The 15,842-nt window shown below is 36.1% G+C and overlaps 1 protein-coding gene across 2 annotated transcripts in view; it reads right to left on the bottom strand.

The window, feature by feature from the left end:
• tbc1d32 (TBC1 domain family, member 32) overlaps nucleotides 1–15,842 on the bottom strand; it is a 64,395-nt gene that overhangs the window by 16,978 nt on the left and 31,575 nt on the right. The window contains exons 24-28 of one of the 2 annotated variants that reach the window (XM_088001971.1): nucleotides 13,095–13,217; nucleotides 10,682–10,790; nucleotides 8,233–8,323; nucleotides 7,991–8,116; nucleotides 4,063–4,146 (exon numbers count right to left, since the gene is read on the bottom strand). In XM_088001971.1, the coding sequence (XP_087858097.1) occupies nucleotides 4,063–4,146; nucleotides 7,991–8,116; nucleotides 8,233–8,323; nucleotides 10,682–10,790; nucleotides 13,095–13,217 (533 nt within the window). The remainder of the gene's footprint in view (nucleotides 1–4,062; nucleotides 4,147–7,990; nucleotides 8,117–8,232; nucleotides 8,324–10,681; nucleotides 10,791–13,094; nucleotides 13,218–15,842) is intronic. The other variant, XM_088001972.1, reaches the window with a different exon arrangement.

Below are 15,842 nucleotides of genomic sequence, written 5' to 3'. Positions count from 1 at the left end.
GTGGACTTTAAGACACCGTTGTTAGTTTATAAATCACTGAACAGCTTAAAGATCTGCTGTCGTATCAACCTTCCAGAACCTCTCAGGTCTGCTGGTTCCCCAGAACCAGAACCAAACATGGAGAAACAGCATTCAGCTTCTATGCACCACAAATCTGGAACAAACTCCCAGAAACTCCCAGTTTTTATCATGTGAAGCACCTTGAACGGCCTTAGCTGTGATGTTAGCGACGTAGCGTAGCATCGGGTAATTTCACAGCGGCACTTTGACGTTTCCGTGTTCAGAGCCGAGGAGAAAAGATTAAATTACTAATTTCTCCTCCACATGAATCGTTTTTATCACAAGATGACTTTTTCCCAGGTATAATAGTTTCTAACAGAGCAACACAACAAGCACTAAAGACTCATGCAGAGTCTGCATGTAAAAACAAAACTGTTCTTATTAAGAGGTATAATCATTGAAACATTAGATTTTGGAAATTCAGGTTTAATGGTCTGGCAACTTCAATAATCAGACAATAAAAGGGGAAAAAAGTTACAACCACATCCTGGCATTTGGGAAATGTAATAATATCAGTGCAAATGAATCATCTGCAGACAGTTTATAGTCGGATGATGAGGAGATTTTAGCAATTAATATGGAAAACAATCATCCAGACGACGACAACAGCAGCGCAAACCTCAAATCCAATTTTTCAGAGGAAAAACAGCAATAAAAACATAAAATGTTGGCTGGAATTTACATCTCAAAGCGACCATTCGACGCCGTTTCCATCAGGAAGCAGAGCATTAATCACACGCTATCAAATCTGGCATTAATTTGGAGAATTTTTTCTTTTCTTCCTCACATATTAACATCTCTGAGAACCTCACACTGATGGCAATTACGGTCTAATGGAGATAAATCCTCTCGTCGTTTCCATCCCCGCTCAGCGTGTTGCCCCCAGAGTCCAGTTTACCGTTGTAATAACCCAAATAACAGATATTAAACTTTTGTTTAAAGGCGCCACCATAAAAGGTGTTGCAGGGATTTCATCTCTTATATTAGTTGCGACAAACATTTCCAGTTGTTCTCTGCAGAGTAATATCAGCAACCTGCAGGACGTCCCCAGACTTTCTCTGTGCTCTTCAGATAAATTAAGAAAGTAATATTGAAAATAATGAATCCTGCAGAATTTAAGGGCTTGGAGAAAAATGTGTTCACGCATTATGCACAACAATAAACTCCCTTAAAATTAATTTGAAGACGACCGAGCTGGAGGAAACTGTGTGGATTTTCCCCCTGCAATCGGACCAAGAAAACTCGAAGTGCAGCGAAGAATTAATAGTTTATTTTTTTAAATAATTAAAATACAGGATTGGTTCAGATTTGTAGATTTTGTTCATGATTTTTTTAAGTTGCTTTTTGAACAGTTATTCCCTCTGGTCTATTACTTTCAGATCGTTACCGTGGCAACAATGTGGTTCATTTTTCTTTTTTTACAACTGTTAGGTGGTAATTACAAGCTAGCTGTATAGGTTATATTTAGTCTAATTAGGAATAACACCCATTTAAATAGTTGTACCATCATTAATTCACTAAAATTCAATTCTTTTTCTCCCACACTTTTTCCTTCCACTTAACTTTCCAGGCATATGCCTTTACGTTTTCACAGTCTGCTAATTTTCAGACACACAGAATTCTGAATTTTTATTATCTGTGAACTAAATTAAAAATACAGGCTTAAATATTTCCCTCTTTAATCTATATAATGAAATTCCCTTTCTGTTATGAGAAAGAAAATATAAAAACTTCAAATTTATTTTATTTTCATACAGTTTGATTATATTTAATCGTATTAGGAATATATTTACATCATTGTTGATTCATTCAAACAACATTTTTTCCTTCCACTTAACTTTCTATGAATGTGCATTTTGATACAGAACTCTGACTATTCAGCTTCTTTAGCAATGACTTTTGTGTTTTAAATTAATAAGCTCATTAAAATGCATCACCATGAGTTTTTTTTTGCAATATTGTATTTTCTGAGACAAAATCTTGGATTTTCACTTTCTTTAAGCCAAAACCATCAAAATTACAAGAAATAAAAGCTTGAAATATTCCCCTCCGTGTTTAATGGGTCTAGAAAATAAACAAGTTTCATATTTGAAATGAGTGAAATAATATTAAACAATATAATTACTGTACCTGTAAACATTTATCCTATAACTTAAGGTAAATATTCAGCTTGAAACTGTGACATTTTTAAATAAATGAATAATATGTTGAAAATATGACTTTGGGATTTGTGCAGTTTTGCAAAATTATTTCATTTCATTTTTTAAATTTATTTCGAACAAGTTTTTAAAAACAGGAAAACAATCAGCAGGACAAGAGAAAATGTGCACACAAGAACAAAATAATCAGCGCTACTAAACACCTCAGTAATTATCAAATGGAAATTTGTAAATAAAACCATCTTATGATATCCAACACTTTTGCAAAAAGCTTGAAAAGTTTAATTACCAACTTGACACTACTGTTTATTTTAGTTTAATATTATTTTGAATATTTCTAACACATAATGTTGTTCCAGAAAAGTGACAAATGTTTCCCAGCTGAAGCTGACAGGACACTGCAGCAAACTTTTACTACATGTAGTAAAATACACTTTAATTAGGACGAATACGTGAGCATTTAGCGCTTTACCTTCAGGAAAAATTACAGCCTCCAACATTTTCTGTGTATTGACTAATTAGCCTCGTGTCTTTCTGTGTAGCCTCAGTCGGAGGAGCTTGTTTAGCCCTCTGGCTACCAAACACGCCAACCTGCTGACACAGTTCGCTTGTTAGACTTGTGAAACCGAACATATTTTGACCTGCGGAAGGAAAACGCTCTCAAAGAGTGAAGGATTTTTTCCCTCCATGTCTGTGAATCCGCAGGAACAGCTCACATCATTCAGACGACACTGAAAAACATATCAGTTCCTGGCTTTTAGGTTATTTCACTGATACTGCGGGGAGGTTTTTTTTTTACAGCAGAGGAAAAACTCCTGATGTCAAGTTGACCATAAAAAAAGTATTTGTACTTCTCTCATATTTCCAGCTTTTGCCTCATTACAAACACACGTGGGGTTCCTCAAGGATGCATCTTGGGCCCCTCTTATTTCATATCTATATGATCTCAGATTATAACGAATAACCAGGTAAGTTATTATCTCGTTCTGCAGATGATATGCAGCTCTACATGTCACCAGGTGATGATGAATCCATTCAGAAACGTCTGAGCAGAACAAATAAGTGTGTGGAGATGCCACAACTTTGCCCAGCGAATATAACAAAACTGTTTTCAGACATAAAAAAAGGAACAAGAATCAATAGAGGCAGCAAAGAGCTTCAGTTATCGCAGCTTGAAACTGGAGATCAAGTCTGGAATCTGGATGTAGTGATGAACTTTGACCTGAACCTTCAGAGCCACATAAAGACAGTTATCAAGTCGGCCTTCCATCACCTGAAGAACATCTCCAGACTTAAATAACGTCCCAACATGATCTACATAAAGTCATACATGCATTTACCTTTAGTTGAACTGGTTACTGCAACAGTGTCAATTATTTCAATGATCGATTAATCACGATTAATTCGATTAATCGTTCAGCCATGTGAGCCGCATTTTTCAGACTTGAATGTGTAAAAAAAATACTTAAAAACTATTTACCATTTTCCATCCACTCCACAGTGATTCACTACTTTGTCATCCCATAATGGTGTGTAGATGGAGGTTTGTAACATGCTGAAAGTTTTGCAAGGCTACATTTTATTACAGCTCAGATCTTTGAATGTTCCCATTCTAAAAAATATTACAAACACTGCATAATACTAACAAACATAAATAACATGCATCTTCTGCATAGTTTGGTGTTAGATTGTGTATATTTTCAAGTTTTTCAATCTTTAAGATCGCGGGACAAATTACGCAAAAGCTTTTACTTTACTGGTTACGTAACAAATGGCACCAAAAGGCCTTCAGTGGTTTTCATTTGACAACAAGCAAAAGAAAACGAGTTGGTTCCTCTCTGACCTTTGTACTGAACCGGAGAGAAGAAGCTTCCGGAGCCAGAGCTGGATAAATGGACCACAACTTTCTCCAGAAGGTCAGCCAGCACTGTAGAGAAAAATCAGATTCATAAATAATAATTCAAGCAGAGACAGATTAGCATTTTTCAGGCTAAAATGTATCTAGAATAACCATGTTTTACATTCCTATAAGACGACTCCTGAGTAAGACAGAGACTGAAATCAGCTTTGAATGAGGACTGAAACGATTAATCGGATTAATCGTGATGAACAGTCAACTAATTTAGTAATCGTTAAGTTCTCCCGCTTATTGATGTCAGAATGATCGATTACTAAAAGTATTATTGTATAAATGTTTTTATCCAAATAATCAATCATCAGAATAACTGAAGGAATAATCTCTTACTAAAATAATCACTGGTTCTATCCCAGAATGTACATTTTTCAGCCGATCATTCAATTAATCATCAGAATAATCAATAACTAAAATGATCCTTAGCTGCAGCTCTTCTCTGACTAAGATATTGGCTTTTGGACAAACAAAGCATTTTGTGAATGTTCAGCTTATAAATGAATCTGGAAATTAGGGCTCATCTGCAACGATCTCGGTCGGCTTTGCGAGCCGTAAGCCTGACCCTCCACTCACACCAATTTACGGCTCCGCTGCCCCGACCGTCCCCGAGTAAACCCGACGACCCCACAGCCACAGATCCCAGAGCTGCGTGGCAGAGCCGCCCGCAGTTACTGAGGATCTAACAAGCAAAATGAGATGGGAGACAAACTGATGGCCAAAGCAAGAAAGTACAACAAGCCTCTCATAAGAGGTCAGAAAACAGCCAAGCTGGTGCCAAGAAATGCATTTATACAATTATTACCCCGACTACATGGGGGCGCGTTTTCACAGACAGCTCCTCATAAATATCAACACACACTGCAAAAACAAACTCTTAAGTATTTTGGTAAGATTAATAGTTTTAAGCAACTATTTACTTAAAACATGCTCTTATTTCTTGCTGAAAAGTTCCTTTTTTGTCTCATCCCAAGTGTAGCAAGGTATTTCCAATAGAAACTAGAGGAAAACATCTGGTAAGATTTTGTGTTTTTGCAGTGCATCTGCCTTGCTTGCATAGCATGCTTTCTTTTATTTCCTATTTTGAAAAGTGGTAAAAAGAAATTTAACCTTTGTGTCATTGTTTTATATTTATAATATTACAATCTTCAAGTCATGTATGCTTCTACGATAAAACAATTTTAAGGTTTTTATTAAATACAACCAACTACGCAATATTAGGACCTTTGTATAAAAAAGACAAAATAACTATTGGTGAAAGTTTCCTCTTCTGTGGCCAAAGAAAAAGAAAAACCCTCAGAAATTTCTGGATTGATCTCAAACAGTTACAAGAGAAAAAAAAAATTAGATATTCCATGATGCCAAAAATTAAATTTATCAAAAATAAAGACATTAAAAAGTTTTAAATTTCTAATAAAAACAAGTTTCTTAAATTATTACAAATGTTGCATCATATATATAAGATGTGAGATCTCAGTTGTTCAATTTCTTTTATTTTCAGATATTAGAATATTAGAGAATTATGTTTTTATTGCAGATTTATTCCTTTAATCATGAAAAATTTATGTTTTTGTCTTGCAATTTAAAAAATAAAACGTATAATACTTTTTGTTTTTACAATACCCAAGAAAACAATCAATCTAAAATATTTAGAAACTGTGGGTCTACAATACAATTTATTTAATTCCAATAAAATTCTCAGATTTTTTTGTTTATTATTGAGCAGATAAAATGAAAAAGCACAAAATGTTTGCTTCAAAAATGTTTAAAAAACTAATTTTGTTTTTTTTTAGTTTTGCAACATTATTAATAATCAAGTTATTGATTGATCAGTCACCATGAAGCATAAAATAGTTTTAATCTTCCACCTGGTAGCAGGTGGACCTTTATTCCTGCGCTGCTAAATAAACATATTGAGTGAATTGCAGGATATTTTGTAAACACAGAAGAGTGTAATTATGATCATTTCCCAGCTGTCAGCTGAGGAGACGGCGGCTGACGATCGTAACCGCGAGCAGAGAGCAGTCAGCGAATCCAGGCACGACTGAACGCTTCTTATTGAAACGCTGCTGCAGGAGACCAATTAAGAAATCAATAAGCTGACAAGAGAGAGAGCTGCTGAGCATGAAATGGATAAAGCAGTTTTGATGAAAGATGCTATAGTGAGTGAGTCATTTTTGTCTCCCAAAAGAAAAAAAAACAGGAAGAAATTATATTTTAAAAGTATATTCTTTAAGGTATTTCGCTGAAACGCTAAATGTAACAATTTCCCTTTCTTGGGCGTTTCTTGAAAAGACAGTGTCAGGTTTTGTGTGGTTATTGACAAGTCAGACAAAACCTCCTCTCTGCAGCTGAAGGAAGCTTAAAAGATAATAAATCATCATCATAATTTATTTTTTTCCTCTGAAAAGCCTCAAATGAGCCCCACAGTGGATGATTTCGTAGGCAATTTCCACCGTGTTCTGATGAAAGGGAGTAATCAGGTTCTCCTGATGCTTCATCTGAATGTATTTTTGTCTTTCGTCAATCACAGCTATTTACTCCTATATGAGGAAAGTAAGCGTAGGTGCAATTTAAAAAGCGTCAGTCAATGACAGCGATGATGAGTTATTAAAGACGAACGCGGCGCTTCTGATTTCTGTAACGTTTGAGAAGACAGAGAGAGAGAGAGAGAAAGCCACAAACGCTTTAAAATAAAAACCATCAGCAGGTCACGTATAACAGGCATAATGATAAAAAATAAGGATTTATTTAACTTAGTGACCTATTGTGCTTCCTTAAACAGGCCAGCAAAGATCTGCAGGCAGAATATATTTATTACATTTTAATCTTTAGAGAATGAACCGGTTATCACTTAAATTCAAATAAGCTGCTGCTGGTCACATCCACAACTCAACGTTTACACTCTCACGTGAAAATGGCTAAACAGAATTATACAACCGTACATCTTTGAAAAGCATTAGTAGAACCTCCTGCACAACTAACAATAATGCAGCAAGTGGTTCCTGGATGGCAAGTTAACAAGAAACCTCTTCGTACAGCACATACAGCGGTAAAACCAGCTGACCAAATGTGCTGGAGCTCAGCTTGGGTTGCTAGGTAACAGTGCAGCCTTTGGAATGTGACTTAAGAATCAGGAGACTTTTGAAATGGCTCATAAAACATTAACTTTAAGGTTGTTGTAAACAAATATTTTAGTAAGTGAGCATTCTATCGATTATTCTGACGATTAATTGAGTAATCGAATAATAAATGTATAAAATAATGTATTGGTAAATCCTACCATAACAGCAGTGTCACTATCGGACATCAACATCGGCTTGAATTTCCATATTTATGCATCCCAACGATTACCTTTCTGTAGTTTAGAAAACTAACCTGTAACAATAATAGTCGCTACACAACCAACAAGGATGTAGCAAGTTGTTTCTGGACGGTAAGTCAACAACAAAACACTTGTCTTTTCCAGCAGCCATTGTACAGCTGTAGCTCAGCTTGGGTTGTTCACCAACGGGGCAGTGTGACTTAATCAGGAGGATTTTGAAATGTTTTCTAGAGACAAAAAACACCTGGATGTCCCTTTTTCAGTAGTTGGGCTGTTTTTATAAGCAGTAGAAACTCAAATGGATGTATAAGAAATAAGAGCTTGTTTTAAGCCAATAATCCCTTCATACTGATGAAAAAGTACTAATTCCACTAATTCATGAATATTAAGGAATTATTTACCTAAAACAAGCTCCAATAAAACAAGGGTGGAGTGAATTAATTTATTTGTACTAGAAACTAGACAAAAACAAGCTTAATTATTTCCCCTAAAACTAAACGCCATGTTAGAAACTACTGAATCGACCCAGTAACTCACCTTTCCCAGTTAAAGTGTTGGGCTTTGATTTCATGGCTTTGCAGAAATGTCTTCTGCAGATCTCCAACCAACTCTCCTCACCTCTTGGTTCTTTGGATGAAGCCAGAAACGCACTGATCTCACATTCTGCACACAGGTAAAAGTATGCAAAAAAATATGATTAAATCCAGGAAAAACAGAAGTAAAACCCTTAAAGTCATTTAAAAACTTTTAATTGCAGAAACTGATGACGTTTCTCTTACCTTGCGCGTCGTTTTTGACCTGTAAGGCTGGAACATAGCAGGACGGAGGAGGATAGCTTAGAAACATCGGCCAGGAGTAAGGAAGTTCTCCCTGCACCAAAGGAAGAGAAAAATACACATTTCTAATGTCACAAATATATTAAAATGGTTTAAATATTTCACCTTCTGACCACCAGGACATAAGGTCTTTCTTTATTCTGATTAAAAAAACCTTTTCTGGTCAAAGCCTGTTTAATATCAGACAATAGCTTCCCAGGTTTTAAATTTCTTTCTTGCTGAGGCTTTTCGTTAGTGCTGACATCTGGTAAATGAGAAAAAATGTAGATTTTTTAATACTTTTCATCATTTCTCATTCATTGCAGAAGTTATGTTTTGTTTTTGACGGAGCTCAGTGGGTGACTTACCAACACAATATGCTCCTGATGTTAACGAGGTTCAGAAAGTCAGTTCATTCGTTTTCCTGTCAGATGACGAAATCGTTTGAGAAAGTTTGTTTTTCAGGAAGCCGCTGTTGCTTTAGGACTAGTAATGATCTGAACTGGAGACTTGGTGAGGCTTTGTGTCTGAAGCAACTCGTGTTTCAAGCTTCTGTTTGTGTCTATGCAGATGTGGACAAAATTATTGGCATTCCTCTGTTAATAAAAGCCCATAATTGTCACTGGAATAACTTGAAAGGGACAATAAATATCTTAAATATAAATTTGCTGAAAATTATCCAATGAAAATCAGACATTTTGTTTCACTTGTGGTTCAACATGCTGCAAAAAACACAAAATTCAGTATTTCTGTCTAGTTTTCCATTTTTTACTCTTGAAAGAAGACAAAACTAACTTAGAAAAAACTTTTCATCAAGAAATAGTTGCTTGTTTTATGTCAATAATTCTTGAATATTGATAAAAATGTTCTGATTCCACTGGTACATTTTGTCAACAATAAAGGCTGAAATGATTAGTCAAATTAATTGTGATTAATCGATTACTAATTTAGTAATTGATTAACCGTTAGCTGGAGTACACAGGCTCGATAAAAAGATAATTTGCTGAAAGAACAAAACAGTCGAAAAGTAATAATTTCAAAACTACACAAAAAAAAAATAAAAATTTTGCATTTAAAAAGCTTATTTGTTTGGAAATCTTCTCTACCCAAAACTCAAGTGACTTTTTTAGCTCCAGCTGATTCAAATTTCATACAAAAATATATATTAAGCACTTTGTCCAATAATCAATCCAACAAATAAACAGATTAGCGGGCAGTATTTCTTAGCTAGCGTTGAATCCTTTGCCACAAATAATCAAGCGTTGTTGCATTTCAGGCAATCATGTTTTTATTTTTGTATTAACTAAAAGTAATTGAATTGTTTGCCCATTTGCATCTTTTAATTTATTTCTAATATTCTGTAAAAAAATGCTCAACTTGTTAAATAATCTGCAGAAGAATCAACGATTAATCAATTAATCGTTGGGACTAATTGATTCCTCAATTAATCATTAGTTGCACATACATGAACACATGTATAGTTTTTGTCTTCTTGTGCATCATGGATGGATTTTTCTCATTTGGTTTTAAGCAGACAAACTTAACAGTCTCTAAACTAATTTCCACTCTCTCCTTTGGAAATAATTTATATATATATATATAATTTCCTTGACCTCAGCATAAATGAGTTCCTGTTTGGGCTCAGCATAAACAACACCTAAATAATTGATATCAATCCCGGAGCATGCTGAATAAATAAGGCTGCGTGCTTCAAAGGACGACGGCGCCGCCTGGTTATCAGTTCGCTCTTTTCATTCGCAGCAGCAGCAGCACAAGGGCAGGACAGAAACACGGAGAAAGGTTAATAATGCTTCCAATGTGAGAATCAAAAACGAAACACTTTTGTTGATCATTATTAATGAAAGGAAGGATTAAGAGGAAGGAAAAGGTCTCCTGTTCACCGGAAAGCTTTCACAGTTTATGTACCAACAGCCTTCAGAAACTTCTCTCAGTGTTTTTAAAAACATCAGGGCCAAAAGCATCAGAATAATTGACAGAATAATCGATAGCTAAAATAATCAATAATCGTTGCTCTATTAAACCTTGAATGCAGACTTCGCAGAGGAAAACGGTGCAAAAACAGAAAATATTACCAAGTATTTTGGCCCAGTTTCTAGTACAAATCTCTCAGTAGATATGACAAAACTGACCAGGAACTTTCCAGTGCATAATTTCCTAATATTGTTGAAAACCTGGAAGATCATTTCATTTATAAAACAGGAAAAATGTTTTGTTATAAGTAAAAAATCTGTTAGTGGAAACTGGTATTTTTTCCAATATTAAAGCAAGCTCCTATATCTTTCTGAAAAGTTGCTCCCGAGTTAGTTTACCAAGATATTTTCATATATTAATGCTCATCAGCCATAACAGTAAAATCAAACGTTGGAAATCAGGCCAAATGCAGGAAGCTGACCTCGTCCAGGGCTCGAGAGGGAAGCCGCCTCTCAGACGGACCTCCGACCACATGAACACGAACCAAGATGTGATTCCTCTCCACTGACAGGCTGTCGATGATGATCGCCCTGAGAGGCAGAGAGAGAGAAGCAAACAAATTTAATGTTTCAGAATAACAACACTCACTCAACAACAAAATGTCTACAGATAACTACTTAAATAAGCTGTTGCTGGCCCCGCAGCTCAATGTTTACGTTCAGACATGAAAATGGCTGCAAACAGACATGCAATTATTCAACCGTACATCTTTGAAAAGCAGAAGTACCGCCTCCTGCACAAGCAACAAGAATGCAGAAAGTGGTTTCTGAACATTAAGTCAACAATAAAGCACTTGTTTTTTCCAGCAGCCATTGTACAGCGGTAAAACCAGCTGACCAAATGTGCTGGAGCTCAGCTTAGGTTGCTAGGTAACAAGGGGAGTTCCACTGTGGTTGCTAGGTAACGCCCTGGGGCTTTGCTGGGGTTGCTAGGCGAGGGGCATTGCCTGCTGATTTGTGTTGTTACATTCGGAAGGTTTTTGAAACGGATCATTAACTTACTGCCAAAAAACATCTGGGTGTTTTTTTAAGCACTTGGTCTGTTTTTAGAAGCAGCTGAGACCCAAATGGAAGAACAAACTATGGAAAATGTGAATCTTTGATAAAAGATCCCCTTAAAAAACATAGCAGTATTTATAGATGACAAAATCAACACGATGAAAACTTTCCACTCATTCCTGTCCTCCATTTTATTGGCAATGTGTGATACAAAAGCCTTTCTGAAGCCACGAAATTTCTGCAATAATATCAGTTTGAAAACAAAAGGGTAGGCTGTTTAAATCTCAGCTGAAGTCAGAACATTTCCAATTATAAGGACTGAAAAACATCATTCTGTGTGGATAGTTCTTATAGCTGGAGCAATTTGGACTCCAGAAACTAATCAAAAAGACTATTTTGTTTTACAGTTCTCTCTCCAAAGGCCAGATTGCTCCAAAATGTTGCATGCTTATGCTTTATTGGTAAAAATATGCCTTAGATGTGAGTTCTGGTGTCATCGATGTTAAAAAGGTCAGAGACAAAACAAGCGGATGTGGAGGGAAATGGGTTAACTCAAAGGTTAAACACCAAAACACAAAGTCAGGATGACACTGAGCTGAAAACACAAACAGAATAAACAGAAAAGCTGATGCCAGCCATTACAGAAAAAGTTCAAAATAAATAAAAAAGAGGAGGAAATGAGCGGGCCGTCATTCTGTGAAGCTGAGCGAGTTTTCAAACCTGACATGTGAGCGGCTCTTCAGGGCCGTCTCCATTTGTAACCAGCAGCAAAAGCAGCGTCTCCATTAGAAGAACGCAGAGAAGCACTCTGGGAAATGGTCTTTTATTTATCCTTCCTTCCATTTTATTTATTATTCTGACATCTGAAGCATGCATTTTTTTATTGGATGTGAAAGTTTTCTGTCAAATCAAGATGATGCACAAAGAGAATAAAAATGGGCCTAATTTACTGAAATTTCTGATTGTTGGCTTTTAGAAAAGACGAAAGTCAGTTTGATGTTTTCAATGCAACAAATGTGAGTCCAGATTTCAACGAGTAGTTGAAGCAAGAAAACTTTGGAGTCAAACTTTTAGAAATTAAATCTTGTATAATCATTGTTTTAAAGGGTAGCACTAATATTTTATTAACTTTGGTGTTTAATTACATAATTTAAATCGATTTGTGCATAAAGAAAGGAAAAAAAGATTGTAATAAAATAGATTTTGAATTTTTATCAATATTTTTGGTCTGAAAAGCCTCTAAATATATTTTTACTTGTTTATGTACCATATTAGAGACTGTTATTCCTGGGTCCACACCACAAACATTACAAAATATAGCAGCAAACTCAGCTTGGCTCCTTCAGACTAGCCAGCAGCAATTAGCAAACACGTGGTGAAACTGCAGATCAGCTGAGATTATAGGAGCTACTGCTCAGTGAAAACATTGATAAAGGTTAATACAGGTTGTGATGACTTGCTGAAGGTGGAGTTTCAGAAAGAGCAGAAGTTTCTTAAAGAGACAGAGGCCCAATTTCAAGGCGTTAAGTCTAATTTCTGTTAAGTCATATGTGATAGTTGTGCTACAAAATGATTCTGTGTGCCTGAAAAATACATAATACTGCCCCTTCAAAGATGTTTTTCAGGTAAAACTGCATCTTTATTCTGCTAATATTATGATTGTATTATTGTAATAAAACTCTTATAGTGAGCCTACTTCTTGAGGTGTTTGAAAAAAAAATTAGATTTGATTTTCAAGCCTCATTTGCAAATAAATCAGAATTTAAACGACCGACATGAACCGACCCGGCTCTGTGTGCACCGAGTTTTCGTCTAACTGCGTTTCTGGCTTCGTACCCGTCTGTGGCGTCTTGGTCAGCGACGTTTTCCCTCTGACTCTGCAGCAGCGAGCAGCAGATGTTGTACTGGCTCTCCAGCAGCAGGAAGGAGTCCAAGCAGCAGCAGAGCACACCGAGCAGTCTGCAGCGACGCACACAAACCCAAAACAAAGACACGAAATTACAGACAGGCCTGGCAGACCGAGATACTGCGACAGAACGCCACTACAGAGAATTACAAACTTTAATTTAGTACATACTGCACTGCAGGGCAGAAACACACGGGCACAGACTCAGTTTGGACTTTTTCTTTTTGTCCCCTGGCCTTTTGTCTGCTCGTATTAGGTCAGCCAGCACAGCTTGTTAAAGCCAATTGAGAGCTTTGTCAAGTGGGAGCCTTCGGGAAAACATTCACGGTTCATTTTCAGCTGCTGGTAATGACAGCGGCTCAGACAGGCTGATAAGATCCAGCAACATTTTGAAACATTGAGAGAGCTGGAAAACAAAGCGAGCGCTCGGATTTAAACCAACATGTCTGTCCTGGTGAGAGTAAAAATATTACAAAATATTCTGAAAATCTGCTCAGTTTCATCCATCTGACTGACTTCAGCCTGAGCTTCTCACAGTAAGACGATAAAATGTCCCAGAAGTTACTGCAATAAACAATAATATTGTTGTTTTGAGACCATTATCAACAGTAACATTCTCAAAAATCAATACATTTAAATCCTAACATATAACACCAAGACTGGAAGACATTTTAAATATCAAAAATAAAACAACAGAAACAACAAATAAAATAAATTATGAAGTCAATGAAACTGTCCTTCAAAAGAAAAAAACATCTAGTTGAGACTAAAACACCAGATTTAAGACTTTTACTGTCCAGTTTCTGGTAAAAAAGATAAAAACAATAAATGAATGGACATTATTGAGCTTGTTTTAATTTATCCTGTAGCCACCGGCCTTTAATTTCCGTCTCATCCTCTGCAGGTTTGTGGTAATGAAGCCTCAGGCTGATAGTTTTCCATGTTGTCGATCAGAGTCGGTGAGTTTGTGGATGTTTCTCTGTGACTGACGGCTCGGCGCCTCTTTCTGACAGCTGAACATCAGGAAGCAAAGAGTTTGTCAGGAACTTCTTCTCACCTCAGTTTGAAACAATTAAACCTGCAGCTCTCCGTTCGAGGCGCATGCTTTAAAAGTTTAACAGAGGAAAAGCCTGATTAACATCTGTCGTTTTTTTCTTTAAAGCTGACCTTTTAGGCTTCCTTTAACATCTTAAGATGGGGGAAACAAAAGATCACATTTTTTTGCATTCTTAGATAATGAGATTTTAGTTTTGTTTTATGGCGCCTTGTCAGTTTAAATCCAAACAAGCTGCTACTCAACTCAACATTTACACTCGAACGTGAAAATAGCTGCAAACAGAGGCGCAATTATACAACCATACATCTTTGAAAAGCAGAAGTGGTGCCTCCTGCACAACCAACAAGAATGCACTTTCTGGATGTAAAGTCGAAACTTTGTACAGTCCAAACAATGGTATTTTTTCACTGATTAGCCTTTTTCTGAGTTTGTATGCTCCAGTTAATCATTAATCGATTATGCTGCAGTAGTGCAAAAACCTTTTAATTCACATTGAATGTGAATATAAGCGTTTTTAGAGCGGATCTTAAGTATTAGCAGCGTCTACCTTTTCTGTCGACTCTAAACTCCACAAATAAAAAATTGTGAACAATTAATTTTATAATCTTGTTTCCACAACATAAATAAAGAGTTTAATTTAATTATTCCCTTTTGAGAGGTTGAAATGTTGTCACACAAGGTGAACGGCACAAATTATTTTATTAAACGTTGAAAGATGACCATTAATTTATTTCTTAAAGAAACAAACTAAAAGACAGGAACTGAAGCCACCGGATCGCTAAAAGTAAAGCAAACATTTTCACATTCACTTATTTATTCACCGATGTTAGAAACTAATTATCGTCCAGTTTTGCAAAATCTTTGCTCATCTGTTAAGTTTATATTAATAATGTGATAAGTTATAATAAAATCAAGCAAAAAATTTTTTTTCAAGAAATCTTTTGACTTTTCAAACTCAGAAATTTTCAAGTTCTTTCTAGAAAATTTCCAAGATTGATCTCAAAATTTCTGAGTTTTTTCTGGCCATCAGATCCAGATCAAGAATCCAAAGACAAGAACAAACATCTGATATCTGCAGGAAACCTCTTTCACAAATTGTTAAATTCTGTATTTGAATTATTTCTGTAGGAATCAACTGGGGAAAATGTATCTGTAAAGTACAACAAATAAAGGTTCCTTTAAAGGAAGCCGACACTCAGGAGGAGAAAGAATAACATTCATTACTACAGCAAAACAACCTGCAGCTGTAATCTATTATTCATTACCTGACATGCATGATATACGATCAGCGCATTACAGGGCCGGACTCCCCTTCCTGTCTACGCTGGGCAGATGATCACAAAAGGTGATAATATATCCGAGTCGGACCTCAGGTGAGTCAAAGTCATTTAAACGCCGACCAGAACCATTAGGAAGCCATGAAGGATTTCAAACCCAAAGAGAGCTCACCAATAAAACCAGCAGGTCAGGAAAACGCTGCTTTTCTCTGAATTACTGCAGTTTCTGCTCCTTTCACTGCAGTTTGGGTCACATAAGAGACAGATAAAAGTACTCCTGTCACATTAACACCCAATTATTCAAAGTGTTTTACTGGGATTTTGTGATAAATCAGCACAAATAT

Source organism: Poecilia mexicana, unplaced genomic scaffold, assembly GCF_051168715.1.
Source record: "Poecilia mexicana isolate PSO_F unplaced genomic scaffold, ASM5116871v1 scaffold_21, whole genome shotgun sequence".
Taxonomy (NCBI): Eukaryota; Metazoa; Chordata; class Actinopteri; order Cyprinodontiformes; family Poeciliidae; genus Poecilia; species Poecilia mexicana.
The sequence above is the reverse complement of the archived record's forward strand: the minus strand, read 5'-3'. Positions and strand labels throughout refer to the sequence as shown.